This window comes from Poecilia reticulata, linkage group LG9 (assembly GCF_000633615.1).
Source record: "Poecilia reticulata strain Guanapo linkage group LG9, Guppy_female_1.0+MT, whole genome shotgun sequence".
NCBI classification, from domain to species: domain Eukaryota; kingdom Metazoa; phylum Chordata; class Actinopteri; order Cyprinodontiformes; family Poeciliidae; genus Poecilia; species Poecilia reticulata.
This window is the reverse complement of record NC_024339.1, coordinates 2,578,310-2,596,302: the sequence shown is the minus strand read 5'-3', so window position 1 is coordinate 2,596,302 and position 17,993 is coordinate 2,578,310. Positions and strand designations below refer to the sequence as shown.

The following is a 17,993-nucleotide window of genomic DNA, read 5'->3' as shown; positions in this document are numbered from 1 at the left end:
CATTCATATTGAAACCCATTTATTAAATAGACATCTACAGAAAGTAGTGGTGTAATTTTTTTTCTCCAACAAACTTCTTGAAAGCATGCATCATTTTCTTGCATCTCATTTCTCATAAAATTCCAATAAAAATGTGGTTTTAATGTAGCAAAAAAAAAAACAACCCAAAACATTTTCTGGTTAAGGTTGGAGTTTCATAAAACATTCTCTGGCTTTCACATAGATCATCTGCTTTTCGAGGGTTGAATCTTGTGAAATATTTTAAGCTTCAAATCCCAATAAACTGGAAATGATTAACTTGAGATGAAGCTTAAATAGGTTTTTGCTCTGCTTTTATTTGCTTACTTGTGAAGGCAATCCCCTCTTTTCGAACTTAACAGCCATTAATCAGATTTTATTACTGCAAAAGCAAAGAGTTGTTAGACTATTTTCTTTTCTACAAATCAACAGAGCCAAATGAACTTCCTCCAAGAACGATGCTTTTAATAATTTCCCTACCAGCTGCTGGCCTCTTTGTAAAGCTGTTAAAAAGATTTGCTTCCTTAACATTCGTCTTAATTAGAAGCTGGATTTCAAGCTAATTGAAAATGACAAAGACCTGAAAACTCAAGCATTTCCTCTACAATTTCACATACATGACAAAAATAACTCCTTCAGTTTTCCTCTGCTCATATATCAGGAAGGTTTGGTGTCCTGCTTTAGGCCCAGCAGCTCCTCCTTGTTGATCTGCTACACCCAGACAGAAACTTCATACCTTGACCAACCAGTCTGACCACCACCCTGCAGGAGGCGGTGCGTGTCGTTCCTGCTGGTTGGATCAACAAATAGCTGCGCGCGCTCTGATTTGCCACTGCAAATCATACGAGTTTCTCGTCATGAAAATGATCCACAATAGTTATGTTATCATTGTGTTTAAGAATTACTGGAAATTTATGAAATTTTTATTTATTTATTTTTAACAATTCATTTTTTGAGCACTGGTTGAGCTGTTATAATTATCTACACAGACAGACAGAGAGACAGTAAAGAGCTGGGACAGGTCTGGTGCTGGAGGGAGCAAAAGCAGATAATCTGCATTACATGGAGACAAGAAAAGACACTTAAAAACATGTTCTTAAAGAAAAAAATGAAGTTTTAGATAAACATCGAGTATGAAAAATAAGGCTGTAGAAAGTACAGAGAATGACGACAACAAAAATAAAAATTGTGACTCTTCATTCAAATCCTCCGTTGTGGTCAGCTCACTGGCCTTGTCTGATGATTATATCTGACATGTCATCAACCTTCACCAGCTCCAGGTTCTGGGAAAGAAATCAGAAATCAATACCTGTACTGGAAAGCTTACAGATGGTTTGGACAGCAAGCAGCTGTCTGCATTTTTCTTTAAGTCCTTTATGTCACACGTCTTTTATGTGCCCAGAAGACCATACATTTTACATACATACATTTCTCTGTATGTTTTACAGTAAAATCTGTTATTTTAAATGTTTCCAATGACATACAGATTTCTCTACAGCCTTAGTGTGTGTATGTTCAACAGTTTGTGACTTATCCCTAGAGCCCATCTGTTAACCACTGGAACAGGCCACATCAATCACAACGTTACTTCCTAATAAGCATCCAGGCGTTGTGTTTGAGTGACGCTCACCTTTTCATTAGCGAGATGAAGCAGGGCAACAAACGCCAGTGGCACCGACAGGTTCTGAGCCATACTGCTGGGTAATCTGGACCAACACAGAGGGAGAGAAACAGGAAAACAGAGACGCTTTAAAAAATATATATCTTTTTTCAACTTTTCCGTTAATTGGAAGTCAAAAACTGTTATCTTTGAAAATAAAGTGGGATTAATTTGGGAACAGTGCACCAGTGGTTATTTTTGCGCAGAATGAACTCGTATTCACTGTTGTGATGCAGCACGAGCGCCAACTCTGATTAATATTCTTCACAAGTGTTAAGTCGTAGCGGGCCGGGCCAGCAGGTTGGCCAGTACCTTTGAAGCAGAGTCTTTGTGGTCTGACTGAAGGCTTTCTCTCCACACACTGGAGCCTCTGCAGTCTCCTCCACCTGCTGGGAACATCAAGAGGAAAAGCCAATAAAACAGAACTGGACACACAGAATCAAACAAATCCAGCTCAACTCGACTGGCTGGCTACTTTGCTCGCCCTGCGCAAACTCTCAGGACAAGATGTTAGGGGGGGGAAAAAAAAAAAAAAGAAGTGATTTACCTGTTTTGGTTTTTCTGGACTGTCAGTCAGCAGAGTCCACATGCTGTTCTTCAGCCTCTTCATGTCCATTTTCTTCGCCGTCTTTGCGTAGTTGATTTCAATTTTGTTCACCTTCGTAGCAAAGTAACACAGTAAGCCTCGAAGAAATTACGAAGCAAAAATTTTTCCAATGTGCAAAAGGGGGGGCGGGGGGGAAGGTGGATTTACACATTCAGGCGCAGAATATAATTATAGTGCAGTATTTTCATTATTGAAATTATTGGCAACTAATTTAGTAATTCATTAATTGTTAACTGGAGTGTACAGACTCAAAAAAAAAAGGCAAAAAAAAGAGAGGCAATTTTCTGAAAAAACATACTCTGGGCAGTAGTTAAGACAAATTTGTACACATATCAACATTTTGCATATAAGACAGTAGATGTTTTCTACTAAAAACTAGTTTTCTAGTTTTAGCTTCACTTGGTTCAAATTCTGTAAAACACAAAAGAAAAAAAAATCAACTGAGCATCTTTTGCTATTCAAGTATTAGTTGTGAAAGGAAAATAAAAAAATAAACAGATCAGCAATACATTGCATTGCTGTTAAGTCAAGCAAAATGAGCTGAGCTCAGTTGTATTGTTGGAAGGACTTTAGCTGTGATGCATCTTCTGCTTCAAATGATCAAATGTTTACTTTTTAGGCCATAAAATACTTTTGTTATTGATTTGTTTATTTTTGAATTTTAATTAATTCCTAATATTGTATTACATAAAAAGGCTTAAATGAAGAATCTGCAGAATGTGCCAATTTTTTCTTGCTACAGATCACTCAATTTTTAGCTGCAGCCCTAGATTTATGACAGGTTTATTTTTCTACAATTCTTTCCGCTGGTGCCAAAAATGACAGGATAGAAAAAAAACAGAAGATGTTTCCATCTTGTTTTTTTTTTTTTTTTTTAAATTCGTGGCAGCTGAATGCTCCTTATTGAATAGATCTAACGAAACCAATCACTGATCTCTTATTTTAACACGACATCAGAAAAAACAGAGGAAGCTTGTAAGGTGGAAGCTCACCGCAGTGTGAAAGCTGTTGTAAGGCTCTGTGTTTGTGTTATAGAAAGTATCAAACAGAGGACATACCCTGTGTGGCTCAGGCACCAGATCTTCCTCCCCGTAGGTGGAAACTCCCTCCAGGTTTTGTGAGGGCTGAGACAGACCGTCACCCGAAGGCTGAGTGTCATCTGAACCAGCAAACCCTTCGACATCATCATCACTGTCACCACCCTGAAACAGAGCGGACGGCCGCTTTCATGCTGCTGCTGATATCTAGTCAAACAGCAGCTTCAGTAAGCGAATAATCACAGCTGGACATTGTAATCTCCAAGATAAGTATGACTATGACCATATTGCTATGCAGCTGGTCTGTTCTGCTAACGCATACTGCAGTCTCAGCAGATTTCTGCTATCGTAAAGATGGTTTCCAGACCTGGAGACCAGGACAGAAGTTGGCTGTGTCGTTGGCGTTGTTGTAGTCGTAATCCCCGATTCCTTCTCCAAGCTCTCCAGAAAGTCTCTTCTGGGCCTCTTGACTCAACTACACAGAGCAGAAAACACATTCTATGTCAGAAAATCTAGACAATGTGTCAGATGTCAAAGAATCCTCGACTTTCCAGAAATAAACTTCCTGTTTTCTATGTACGTTTTCAACCTCCAATGAAAGTAAGAATAGAAATGTTTATAAGAGTGGTAAGGCCAAAGACGGAGAGAGAGACCAAAAAAGGACAGGAAAGACAGAAACAGAAGGAAAGTATGAAAGGCAAAAAAGACAGAAAAAAGACAAAGACACAGAAAGAAAAACACAGACAGAAAGAAAGACTAAACAATACATAAAGACAGCCAGAAAGGGAATCAAACCTAGAAATACACATTTTTCTTCCATTTCTTTTCCCCACACTGACAGAAACTTTAAATCCCATTTAATGCTTTCTAGACATGTTGGAATCCCGTTAGTATGTGTGAAGAACATTTTTTTAATGCTCCAAGTGCCCACTTAAAAAAAATCCCACACAGTATAATGTCTTAGATAAGCTTCTAGAAATCAGTGTTTGTCTTGGATTAGTGTGACTGTAAAGATGTAGAACTGGAGCTTTCATATTGATAAAGGATTCTTTAAATGAAAAAATAAAATGAGACAAAATTGGTGAATGTTGGTACGGGTTCTCCTGAACACTTAGATATAGTCTGATTAATCAGACTCACTCAAACATAGAACTGTCCATTATGATTTATTACTTCTGATGTATTTTAGCTAGAAAGCAGATCAGTGACCAGGTGGGGCGGATGTCTCACCGAGCTGGACGGCTTGAGGCTGAGCTGGGAGAGAGTCTCTGGGGCAAACTTGAAATCTGCAGGCAGGGTTGTCTTCTTGTTGCTGGCGCTGAGGGCGGACTTACTGTTAGTGGTGGCTGCCTGGACATAAGGAGACAGAGAGAGAGAGAGAGAAAAAAAAGAGACTCACAAAAAAACAAAATGTTTGGGAGGAATCAGTAATTCAGCCGTCTAAGTTAGCTCCATCAGGTTACTGGAGCTGCAGTGCCTCACATTATTATACATTTATTCATGTCCCATCCGCAAACTTAAATGCATTTTATTGGGATCAAGGCATATTCTAACCATTTACAGGGCTTAGAGTTTTAAAAAAATCCTGAGCCTGAAACTTATAGTTATGATAGAAATTAACTATACCGTTGCTATTGCCACAGTTAATGAAAAGTGTCTTTGAATAGTGCAAACAATGGCTTCTAACAATACAATTAACAAGCTAAACACTCAAACTTAAATAAGACTTCAGTACATTTCAACTCGAAACAAAATGTAAAATGTCTGTGCCCTATAGGTTTGCCTTACAGGCAACAATCCCTCAACATTAAATAAGAGTCATTTCAGCCAATGTTTTAGCAAGTAATTTAGTACATGCAACATTACCAACTAAATCAGTTTCTCAACCTTTTTTGGGCCAGCGCCCCCCCAGCCTTTATCCAGGTCCCTCACCGCCCCCCAACAAAGAATTTGTAGGCTACTTTGCACTGACTATTATTTTATCATTAATATTACTATCAATATTGTAGATGTTTTGATTGTTATACTTGTTTCTGTATTTATCATCAAGATAATTTCACAGAGAACAAAAAAGCCATGGGAATAGAAATTATTTTCACAGGTGTCTATGAAAAATGTAATGAACATTCAACTTAAAATCGGCGGGCCTAACAGCAGACAGAGCAGAAAAAATATTCTTGTTCTTCGGCATTTTCCAGTTGTTAAATATTCCACAAAATGACCAAATAAAAGATGTTCAACATGCCAGTTAAAACTTCAAACTATTTGCAAAACAACTGAGCTCTGCAACATTAAAACATGGATAGAACTGTAACTACATTAATTATAGCTCTTCTTCTCTTCATTGTTTGTCAGTTTCTGGTGGTGCAGCTCTGTGCTGCCTTCAGGAGAATGGGACATCAGAGYATCATCCATAAARYTTCACYCRCRTGGMATTTATTGTGCAAACCAGAGCTTTCAGTGGAAAAACTAAAGTTCCAGGTCCTTTTAATGCCATACAAATATGAGACWGAAACATGGATTATATCTTTATATAGACCTGTCTATTGATTTATAGATTAATAGTTTTACTGAACAGAAATTACAAAGAACAAATCTGGTTCTTAATAAAATCCTAATGAGTCAAATTGAAAGTGTCATGGAATCATCAGCCTCATGAAAAATAATATTGAAGAAATAAATATATCAAATCTAATTAAAAACATAAAAATAAGTGATAAGTTCTTTACTGTTATGGTCTGTAAGATATATTTATTCTCAGTATTAGATGTGGTCTCAACAAACCCATGGCACTTCATCATTATTTTACCTTTTATCTGGAAATAGTGTCTGTTTATTCTTGCCATACAGTCCTCTGTATTAATTATTGCTCGAAAGGTCTTGCCATACAAGTTTATTCCTCTGTATTTACTTTAGTTTCTTAGTTTATTCTTGCACTTTATTATTCATTTCCATTTAGTTTCCTTTGATTAGTATTATTCTCTCCTGGTTTATTGCTATGTCCATGTTAGTTTCTTTCCTGTTGCTAAACTTATTTGATAATTTATTGACCATCAGTAATCTTCACTCATCACCTGCTGTGCCGCCTAATCGTCATGTTTTCACATCATGTGTTGATTTTTCACTGTTCAGGGTTGGATTCTCTGTTTTTATGCCATAATTCACATATAGTTCGTCGCTCTGTTTTATGTCCCGCTTCTCMTGTTTCAGAGTTTTGTGCAATGTGCGCCTCGGGTTTTTTTTTTTTTTTACCCTGTATGGTGCAGGGCGGTCGAGAACTGTATCGATGGGGGAAAGGCAGACTGACATAAACCTTTTAAAACAACGGAAACAATTTCGGTATTCTGATTGTTGAAATTTAAAAGTGCTGTGGTACTGTTGTTCTATCACACCCGTTTCATACCGAACCACTTACAGCACCGGTGTTAACGCTATAAAATGAATGCTACGAAATACAGTTTTAGCAAGTTGCTCAAAGTCTAAACTGGTATTGTTGTGATTGTAAGGTGTAAAGTTTACCTTCGACCAAACGCCCCCAAAGGAATCCCAGCGCTCCCCTTTTGTAAAAATTTCCGCCAACTTCCCGCTTGTCCTCTTTCCTCTAGCTAGGCCCAGCGCCACTTGTTTTTAATTCTTTTCTCAAGTAAACGTGTTTCTTTACCGGGTGAGACAAACTCAATCTTCTTTCATATCGCATTTGATTTAACCGCCGAACCGAACGCATGCGCTTCTTTTCTACAAACCGTTTTATAGTCATTGGTCAAGAACACGGGAGCTAGAATTCTGATTGGCAGATATCTTTGTAGACGGAGGTCTTTAAGCCCGAAGACTACAGTTTGGTCAAAAGCTGGAAATCCGGCCCCCGGCCTGAGCTCTTTAAGCCCTGCATTAATGACAGTTTTGACAACGACACATTCTGATAGATTCTTCCTGCCTTTGTCAAATGTCAAAGACTGAAGCAAAAATGATGAAGATTTATATGAAAACAGGAAACTCCCTATCCCAAGAAAACTATACTTATTAAAATTGAAAGTTTAATTTATGTTTCTGATTCCCTGTTGTTGCTATTCCTGTTTTTTTAATCTTTATTACTGTACAGCATCAGCGTGTCTTAAAAAACACTTCATAAAATGTATTGTTATTATTAATGCCTTGCCCTTTATGCTGAAGCTAAACCCATTCCATCAGGCATTAAACAGCCAAAACAATCGATGCGCAAAAAGAGTTTAGGATATAAGACACTTTACTTTTTTTTCTTTTAACAGTTTGAATAAATATTCAGGTGTTGGGGTTTAAAGCAGGTTTACCCTTGTGGTGCGAAAGTACGTGTCAAAGTTGACATCATCGCTGAAGTCTATCTCAAAGGTCTTCTTGGTCTTCTTTTTTCGGGTCTCTTTATCAGGAACATGATCCACTGGAACACAACAAACAGGATAAAAAATAAAAATAAAAAAAAGGACAACAAAAACAATCAGTTTTCTGTATACATGAACCGCAGGGATCAATAAACTTTCAATTTTGAGAGAATGTGAGAGGATCATTTGCTTCCAGGTCACTCAAACAAGCTTAGTGTGTTAGCATAGCTAATATTTGTGTAAGGATGCAGTCATGTTTACTGTTCCTTCCTCTGGAAAACAAAAAAGATGTAGTGGACAGAAAGAATAGTCCTTGTCAAGTCTTTACGGTAATGAGCAGGTGCACGTTTTGATTTTAAGTATGTACCGTTTTCTCATTAGTCCCAATTTAAAACATTACTATTTATAATCTAATACTCTCTTTTCAGGACATTCAATTCAGCAAGAAAAGAAACTACTACGTTTTGAAATTTAAATATGGGTTTTTGTTCAAACCCATATTTCAGCCTCAAGTTATGTCAATTTTTTAATGAAATCAAGCAAGAAGTGTCTTTATTTTGAAGAAATGTAAGTGCTGTGAACGCCCATTAGCGCGAGTGTTCAAAGTGTCCACTCCTTAATGTTAGTCAGAGGTTTAGATAACCCCAGTCTGCACATGCAATAAAAACTGTGTACCATTATTTGTTATAAATCATAAAATAAAGAGCGGACATTGAGAGAATGAGTCAATGTCCGGAAAATTTCTGATTGAACGGGAAGTGATTTTCTTTTAAAACAGCTGGAATTTTCTGTTTGTATTGATTTTAGTTTACCTTATTCTGAATCAACTGGAAGTCAAGTAGAAGTCAAACAGAGTTCAGTTTGAAAAACATACTTATGGTAATTATGGTGATATGAACAGATCAATATAAATTGTCTATAAATTTGAGCATGTTCTACTTAAAGTTACAGCATATAACTTACTTAAATATGTTTTTTTGTACTCATTTGTTAATACAGTCACTAGTTGTGACAGTATGGTATGAGATGGGTAATCTGTGAAAAAAAAAAAAAAACCCAAAAACATTGCGAGTAGACAAGTATGACTGACAGCGGTAAGCCCCTCCTCCTGGCTCTGATTGGTTGTTTTGGACCGGGAGCTGTGCATTTCTGCAAATAGCTATAGTAGCTCAGGGAGGACGAGCTTGATTTTTACACAGACTATCTTATATTATTCTGTCACTTCATAGTGATCATTTTAACAACTGTGTAAAAAACTGATTTGTTAAATAAAAATTGTATACTGTAGCTTTAAGATGAGTAGAAAAGTGATTCTCTTCACTCACATTTGTGTTTCGGTTTGAACTGCCAGTATCCGGGGCCGGCCCAGGCTGCCATGGTTCTCGGGCTGAAGTAAGAATATTCTCTGGGCTGAGAGGAAAGCTGCAGACACATGGTGGCGATGTCTCCTTCTCCAATGGGAATCACGTCCCTGAAGGATCGACAGAAGAATCATCAGAAAGAAAATGGTAACCTTGGAAAGGAGCAGAACCCAATTGTCCTACTCTCAACCTCGGCAAAGGACTTTGTTACACTTCAGTTTGAATTGTAACAAGGAGTAGTGTGAAAGTGACAATCTGAAGCTGAGAGAGGTAAACACAAATTGCTGAACACTTTTGAGGTGAAAATGTGTTTTCTGATCAACATGCTGATGACAGCTTCACTGTTCTGTTCATAGACATGCCAGATGTAAGGAAAAGGATCAATCAGACTGAGGAACTAGCTCAAGTTTCCGCCTGTTGAAGTGCCAATCTTTAAATATTTCAAAACAAAGGTCAGGTATTTAACATGTTTTTTTCCCCCCACATAAATTTCGATATATTAAAAACAATTAAAAAAGCAATTAACTGATTAAATTAATTGCTTTTATACTACTTCTTCTTTTTTTTTTTTAAAATACACATACAAAAAGTTCCGGCCAGAACTTTTGTATTCTGTTTCTGGTACGCTCGTAAATCTGATGCACAAGCGGCAATCGCAAACAGCGATGTACGACAAAGCTGGTTCTCTTGGCACTTTAAAAAAAAATATATATATTAAAAAAATCTGCTTCTAAAAATGATCTGATAGGATGCTCGGAAAGAGTATTGTGTTCAAGATGTGCTAAATGGAGTTAGCCTATCACCAAAGCTATGCAAGCCTAAAATAGCATCTCAATGCTAAACATGTAGCAGGACAGACGTCCCTAAAGCTCATATAAGTGTCCACATTTCTAAAGAAGAGTCTTTTTCGTAGAATCTACATGAAAGCTGAGTGAGTACAACAGTACTTTGAACCAAGCTGATGGTAGAATAACATAAATAACAGATTAAAAACAATACAGTAAGTAAAGGGTTTTGGATTAGAAAATGTCGCTTGTTTTGTTGTTGTTGTTTCCGAGTCCCACAACACCTCAAAACTTAAAAAAACAGAACTTCTGGTAATATAATAATCATGGCCACAAATATTCCCACAGGGCGGGCCGACGACATCTGTCCTCGTACCTAGCTTTGCTGGGGCCGGACGATTCACAACCCTCCTTGTGTTCCTTAGATCCTTCCTCACAGTCAGCTAGTCCCTCTTCATAATCAGCATCAAAGTCAGGGCAGTCGTCTTCTTCTGGCTCCGGCTCTGGCTCAGCATTCACGTCAAACACGTGTTCGCCCTGCTTCATCTTCTCCAGCAGCTGGTTCATGGTCTGAAGGCAGATCAACATCCAGACAGACAGATTCATGGTTTACTTCGACTCCGTTTATTCATTACCTAACCAGTAATTAAAACATTGATAGAAAATTGTACGACTTTCAGTTTAGTCTGGACATTATATTTTGATGAGCTGGAACATAATTTTAAAAAGTTTCTTGAAATTGGAGCTTTAAATTCACTTAAAGGGAATAAAAAATTTCCAATTTTCTATTGATCGACTCAGCAGAAATTGGGAAGTTAAGTAGTTAAAAAATTAAAAAAGAAAATGTAGATTTTTAAAATATTCATTAAATGCATAAAATCTATCGAGTGTGAGCATTTTTGGTCCATAAAAGCATTAATCAAGAAATAATTTCATGCACTTCTATTGAGTTTAGTAAAAATATTGATCTCCAAAAATGTAATCAACAATGCATCAACGTGAATAGCATAGTTAATCATTTTCTGTTAAAATTAATTTACTACTAGCTCTATGAAAAAAGCATACAGGATATTCATATTGATTTTATTCTCCTTAGAAGAAAAAAAACAAGGAACAAAAAATCTGGAATGACTAGTAGGTCAGCCTCAAGGTAAAACAGGAAATCACCCTGAAAAACCCCCCAAAACAAAACCAAAAAAAAATCTGATTCCACTTCTAAAAAGATAAGCTAGTATGTTAAACCTGCCTTTACTTCCATGACCAGCACAGAGCAAATTCTGTATTTAGAATAAGAAGACAGTTTTGTCAGAAAAATGTGCTCCAAACCTCAAATTCACTAGTTTTTTCTTTTTCATTAGTTCTGACTGAAAAACAGATTGAGATTCATCATTGTTTTAGTGTAAAATTCACAAAGTTAATACAGCATAAAAAGAACAGCTTTGAGAGTTAGGCTAACCTGACGAAGTGTTGTGGCTAACTGGTAAATTACGGTATGCAGAAATACTAACAGGGTGGGGGGAGAGGATGTGGAAATGAAGTTTTATTACTTTTTTTGTACTGTTGTAATAACAATAAAAGTGACAATAAGAACTATTTATTGCTTTTTTCTGTGACTCCATGGAACAAAATTTCATTTCTCTTTTAGATCATTAAGATATTTTTGAATTTGGATTTCTGCTCATAAGAAACACACCCATCTGCAGTGGGCTTCTTTAGGACACCAGTCACAAAAAGAAGTGTGATGTGTACCACTAAAATTCACACACTTGTGGCATTTAGTTATATTTTCAAAATTACTGAGATTTATTGATTCAGCTTTATTGAACAAACAGCAAAAAACCGTAAAAATAACATTGCAGACAATTTTTTTTTTTTTTTTAAACAATTTAAGGTGACAACGATAAATCTAAATTTTATGATAAGACATTTATTATAAGTGGGGTATTTTTGAATTGGGTAATTGCCAACCCCTAAATAGTACTTGTAAAAACCCAGCAAAAAATATTCCTTTAAGCCTGAGATCACAACAGAAGTAAAGAGCTCCAAGATATTTCCAATCCAATATCAATGGGTTTTTATTGATTGTTTTTAGAAATATATCACTAGATAAAGTACACAACCATGTGTAGTGTTCAAATTTTAACCCACAAACATGTGAATGAGAGGGTAGAGCCAGATTTTTTCCACTTTAATAAGATAACTCTCCTGGTAATTAAAGGAGAAATGAGTGCATTCTGGTCGGGAATAATTCACATCTCCTCCAAAATGATTTTCAAAAGCACATATTTTAGTTTGATGGTTCCTCTGACCTGCTCAGGGTTCCAGCTTGTGAACGAGAAGTCTTGCAGTGAGGGGCAGATGCAGCTCTTCTGCTGGGAAAGCTGCAGTGCAGCTGGCAGAGGCACAGCACAGAGAAACAGAGAGAACTTAATATTCCTTACAGATATCAGCTCCGAAACGTGGCTCAAATATTCAACTAATGTCACAGGGCACAACAAACATTTATTAAGATGAACTCCTTTTATACTGGTTGCTGTGTTTTTTTTTACCCTTGAACGGTGATGCAGAAACTCTCTGTGGAGTCGGTGGAGAGTAGGAGTGTGTGGACTGCAGGAGGGTCATGTTTGAGGGGAACAGCAGCTCACAGCGACTGCTCTCACTGAATAGAACGGACAGAAATACCCCTGCTGTGCTGCTCTCATCAAAGGATGAGGCCATCCGCTGAAACATGGGGTCCACCTGGGAGACAAGTTAACGAAAGGATCGCGCTGAATTAGCGCTACAAAGTAAAAGCCGGTAACATCGTCATAGAGTTTCCTTTAGGTTAACAGCTGAATAAAAGTGATAAAACAGGGGTTAAAGAGGAAACTGAACGCTCCGTTTGACCCCCCATCTGATTCCTGACCTTAATCCAATCATAAAGTATCTGCCATCACCCAATGTTTGGACAGCGTGGTGTGGACACAGTAGGTGGTGCGTTAGTAGAAAAAAACCTGCCAGATTTTCCTCAGAAAAAATTGGTTTACATTTTTTTAAATTATTTGAACTGATTTATCGCCCAACCACAGGATAAAGTGATGAAAATCAAGTACTCCTAAACAGAAAGCAACAGTAATGTGTATTGTACACAACAGCTCCACTTTTACCTCACATCTCCTTTCAGAATCTGCACAGTTGATGTTGCTCAGGTTCTGCTCCACTGTCTTTTTAGGAGGCCTCTTTTTTTTTGGCTGCTTGGCAGTCATGTCCCCTCCAGCTGCCTCGTCTCCATCCATGTTCTCATCTTTCAAACCGTGATCTGCATGAGCACAAAAAGTACAAGCAGAAGGATAAATATTTGACTTGGAGCAGATTGTTTGGACATATTGCAATTTTATAGCACAAACGAGTTACTACTTGAGATGTTTAAAAAGTGCTGCATACATATCAAATATGACTGAAAATAAGTTTTATATTGTAATTTAACGCCTTGAAATTGGGCCTCTGTTTCTTTAAGAAGCTGGTGCTCTTCCTGATACTCTGCCTTCAGGAAGTCATCACAGCATGGCTCGTCTATTAACCCTTTGTCAATGTTTTTACCAGAGTTTCACTGAGAAGTAGCTCTTATAATGAGTTCAGCAGATGCTCAGTTCTACCAGGTGTTTGCTAATTGCTGCTGACTAGTCTGAAGGAGTCGAGTGGGAGAGTCAAATTGAAGGACTGCTCTGGGAGACAAAAGCTAAGAAACTTCAAAACTGCAGCTCCAAGGAGGAGCTGCGTCTCGAAGGCGGGGCTAGGTCCACCCAGGCATTTTACACAGCTGAATGGTCGCCATGGAGATTAAAGGATCCTTCAAACATGCATGAAAGAATCAAGGAAACACCCCACAGGTATGTTTTTGATGAGGAAATGGCATTATAACATGATGGAAAGCTTAAATGTAAATTTGACATAATAAAGGTCCTTTAAATACACCCAGCTTTTTGTGCAGTATTGTGAGTGGTCACCTCCTACCAAATACACCAACACACACAACAAGTGTTGGGATAACCAAGAATAGAATACAGCTACGAGAGAACTGAATTATTAAAACAAGACGTAATAACCAATAGATACTGGAACAATGAATGACTATTAATATACAGCTCGCCCCCTAGTGTTTAGGACAATCACCAAACAGAACTCAATGCTGGATTCTCACCTTCTCCAGGTTTCGTTTCGGCCCCAAGACCGCCCAACACCCTGTAGGCATCAGCATGAACAGCATCCACTCTCACAGCATAGATCTTTGTACTGGCATCCAGAGTCCCAGCTGCCACCTGTAGACACAAACCAAACAACTTGCATGATGAAAATTCACCAAAACTTCTGTGTGACTGCACTCTATAAATTCTAGGATAGATAGTAGAAACATTATTCCATCTGTTGAGGTGTAAAGGCTCACATCATAATCAAAATGATTTTCTTAACCAAAATCATAACAACACAAGCAGTTTCTTTGAAAACCAAGACATTCAACATGTAATGATTATTTTTCTTAACACTTAACATTAAATGTTAATATTATCATTCAAGTTTGTAATACTTATATCAATGACAAAGCAGCAGTTTTCAGAAGACATACCTTGAAGTTGGTGATCTCAGAATCCTTTTGCTTTAGAATATCAGCCATGTAATCAATCAGATGGAGACCAAAGGCATTTTTGGTGGTGATTTTCTGAAAATAAAAATAAAAACCTAGAATCGTACTTACTTTTTATAAGTGAAACTTTCTCATCAAAATTCTTTTTTGCTCCTTTAGGCACAATGTTACAAAAAGCCAAAAGATGTCTGTTTCATATGTTGAAAACAGACGGGCATTTTATAGGCTTTTTCTTCTGTGAAAGCATAATTCCCAAAATTAGAAACAATGCTGTAGCACGGAAGAAAAAAAAAAAAAATCCTCATACCGTTTATAGAACTAATGATCAAATCCATGTAAAAAACAAAGGGTTACAACCAACTACCTGTTTTTGATAACCCACTGATCACATTGGATTTTATGATTAGTTTACATCCAAGTTTCATACTTTGAGACTGTGATTAATCTTTTTTAGCTGAAGGAAGAAAGGAATAAAGGAAGAAAAAGAAAATAGCCAAAGAAATTAAATTAGAGGTAGAAAAAAAGAAAACCATTAAAAAAAAACAATAAGAAAAAAAATTAAAGAAAAAACAGAAATTCATGAAATTAGAAAGAAAGTTCTTTACAACTCGTTTTCACTTTTATTTTCCATAGATGCAGTGCAGACAGACCAGACAAACTTACATTCTCAGTTGAAAGCTTTATGCATGTTGAGTAATGCTCTGAGATCTGAGCATTGGACAGCTTGGGTACAGCAGCAGGAGTCCCCACGGCACTGAATAGAAGAAACAACAAACCCATCAGAATAGCAACAAACATGGCAACCCGTCAAGCTGATTGTTAAGGAAATAAATCTTACCTAACTGAGTCAATCAAGAATGAATCAAAATGCATTTCGATTATTATTTTATTAAGAAATTAAGCAAAGAATATGAGCAATGACTCCCCTGCCTAGTCCAGTGAAGGTGAAGAAAGTTGAAAGTACATGGCTTTTAATATCCACCAGCCCTCTTGCAGAGATTGGAGGTTAAAGGAGGATCCCACCAGATTCAGTTTACTATACAACTCTGGTATTTGTACCTCCAGACTGTGACCTTGGATGGTTCAAACCCAGTTCAGAAGTACCCTTTATTATGCGTTTCCAGCAAGCTGCCTCCAGCAGGAAGGGTGCTTTAAAGCCAACATTGCTTGCTTGCTTGCTTGAAATAAAACAAAGTTTTGACATAACACTGATACAAAGTTTGAGTGCAATATACAAATTGCCAGTTACGTTTCCTGCTGATCTCCATGGCTCACCTGTGAGACCCAGAGTCAGTGAAGGACGAATCGTTGGCAGCTTGAAGGTCGATGACTCTTGATCTCCTGCGCTGACGGCGTTCCTGTTCGTCGTCGTTGCCGGGGAAGGCAGAAAGCAGCGGCGTGCTGCAGGCAGCCGGCGACAGACCTTTGTTCTTGTTCAGAGAGGATGAGTTCCATCCCGGACGGACCCGGGAGACGGGCGTGCACGTCGCACTCATTCTGTCTGGGCGCAGAAGAAAACAGATGTTACTTTGTCCTTCACAAGTAGATGAATGAGTGACAAAAGATGCTACACTTAAATACAGAAACCTTACGTTTAATTCTTTAAAAAGCAAATTTACTGTAGGTGTGAAAAATGCCAAAACTCAAGAATAATTAAAAACAGAACTCTGATTTAATAGTGTTTTGCTTGGATTTGCTGAATTTCCACTGAAACCTTGGACTGATGAAAAGATGAATCAGACTGAAAGCCAGCTTTGTGGCAGTTTTTACAGTTACACTAAAGCACTGAAGAATTCAAAAATATGGAAGTTTTGTTCAAGATCAAATTCCGTAATTTTCATATTTAAATCAGCTGAGTTCTCCCTCCACTTCAGCTAGTTTCATTGCAGAATATTTATCAGTCCTAAAGTTTTAAACACAAGTGAACAAAAAAAGTTGCTAGACAGATGGATGAACAAACAGTTTGAATGACTGACAGCTGGATAGATTCATAACTGATGAATGAACGAAGGGAAGAATTGATCAACTTTTTTTTACCCATATTTATGTTTGACCTGGTAACGACTACCGTGTAATACATGCACACCAGTCATCTAAAACAAGAGCAATAAATTGGTAGAGAAGCTCCTGCATTAAAGAATGACTAATGAGGTTGATATATTCAAAATTTCTTCTTAGGGAAGATTTTCTTGGGACGAGAAAAATTTTTCATGTCATAGAATCGCAAACCACTACCGAAGACGCGACTCGGGTCATATCCACCAACAGAAACAACTTGAAATCAGTAACATGTATGCAAATAATCTTATTTTCGGTAATTGTTATTCGTCAGACTGTCTGTAAATTGCATAAAACAAGATAGCTGTAATATTTGTTTCAGCAAAGAAAGCCTTACCTCATGAAAGTTTCTGGCCGAGCTCAAACCTTGCTTTTTCACGTTATGCTAACTCAACACTAGCATAACAACCAGAGCAACCCGAGTATGACTATCTTCTCATTGTTTGCTGTCTCGCTAGCTCAGAAGAACTTCACAACACAACGTACCTTATGGTTTCAAAGTTCCGACGAAGCCCTTCTGACTGAGGACACTTTCTTCTGAATTTTAACAAAAGGAGAGAAAGGAGCAGCACTTTCTGAATTCCTGTTCAGCGTTTGAATTTTTGCGCCGAACGGTTTACGTAATATAGCAAAACGTCATTACGTAAAGCCGTCCCCGGAAGTAGGATGCGCCAGTATTATTTTTTTTTATCAATGAGCTTAATGTAAAATGTCATGTGTTAACTGCACTCTATCCTTAACATTTCGAAATAATCAGATTTAAGCGACATTATATGTAACAGATATGGGTTTATGATAATATACCTTCAAAAGAGCGACTATGCAACAAAAATAATCCATAACTTAAAATGTAAATTATTGGGGGTATGTTTGTGAAAGGCAAACATTTCAAAAATTTGCCGTGAAACCCAGAAATAACAATATTAAACCTAATTATTTGAGACAATAATAAGCATTTATTAGATATAAAAATTTTAAAATTAAGATTTAATAAATAAATAAAAAACTAAAATGGCTCCTCACTAGATGGCAGTAAACTCCACAGCCAGACTTTTAATCACCAACTCTGCTGTTGTGATTAAATCCTGCATTTTCTTACATGTGCCCTCTCTTCCTCACAGAGGCAACATTTTAATAAAATGAATATCATTTTAATAAAATCTCCTATTTTTGCTGTTATGGCACACTCATACCATACCATGGAACAAATTTTAATATCAGCAAGGATGACCTGAGTAAATAAAAAACAGTTTTTCAACATTGTTTTCATCTATTAAGAGAGTCTGGGTGCGTGGTAAATCACACCCAGGCCTTAGTCTGAATGTAAACAAACAAACAAAAAAACATTTACGTATCTAGGATATTAAAAAACATCAGTTACAAACTCCTTCACATGACAGTAAGAATGTATTAAAAAAAACTTGGATAAACAAAATTAGAATTCAAACACACTTTATTGATCCCAGAGGAAAATCAAATGTTGTGTAACTC

General features: G+C 37.2%; 1 protein-coding gene across 3 annotated transcripts; it reads right to left on the bottom strand.

Annotated features, from left to right (window-relative positions):
• Nucleotides 1-923: 923 nt before the first annotated feature.
• ncaph (non-SMC condensin I complex, subunit H) lies at nt 924-17,130 on the bottom strand. 3 transcript variants are annotated; one of them, XM_008417282.2, is made up of 18 exons: nt 16,989-17,130; nt 15,720-15,945; nt 15,108-15,198; nt 14,427-14,519; nt 14,004-14,121; nt 12,970-13,121; nt 12,373-12,562; nt 12,133-12,215; nt 10,200-10,393; nt 9,003-9,148; nt 7,630-7,736; nt 4,553-4,672; nt 3,690-3,797; nt 3,344-3,487; nt 2,226-2,336; nt 1,991-2,067; nt 1,649-1,724; nt 924-1,301 (listed from the first exon to the last, which is right to left on the bottom strand). In XM_008417282.2, the coding sequence occupies exons 2-18, from the start codon at nt 15,938-15,940 to the stop codon at nt 1,242-1,244; spliced, it is 2,091 nt and encodes a 696-aa protein (XP_008415504.1). In that variant the 5' UTR covers nt 15,941-15,945; nt 16,989-17,130; the 3' UTR covers nt 924-1,241. The 3 variants fall into 3 exon arrangements, with proteins under 3 accessions (XP_008415504.1, XP_008415506.1, XP_008415505.1); XM_008417284.2 differs by having other exon boundaries at nt 1,991-2,064; XM_008417283.2 differs by having other exon boundaries at nt 15,720-15,941.
• Nucleotides 17,131-17,993: the final 863 nt, after the last annotated feature.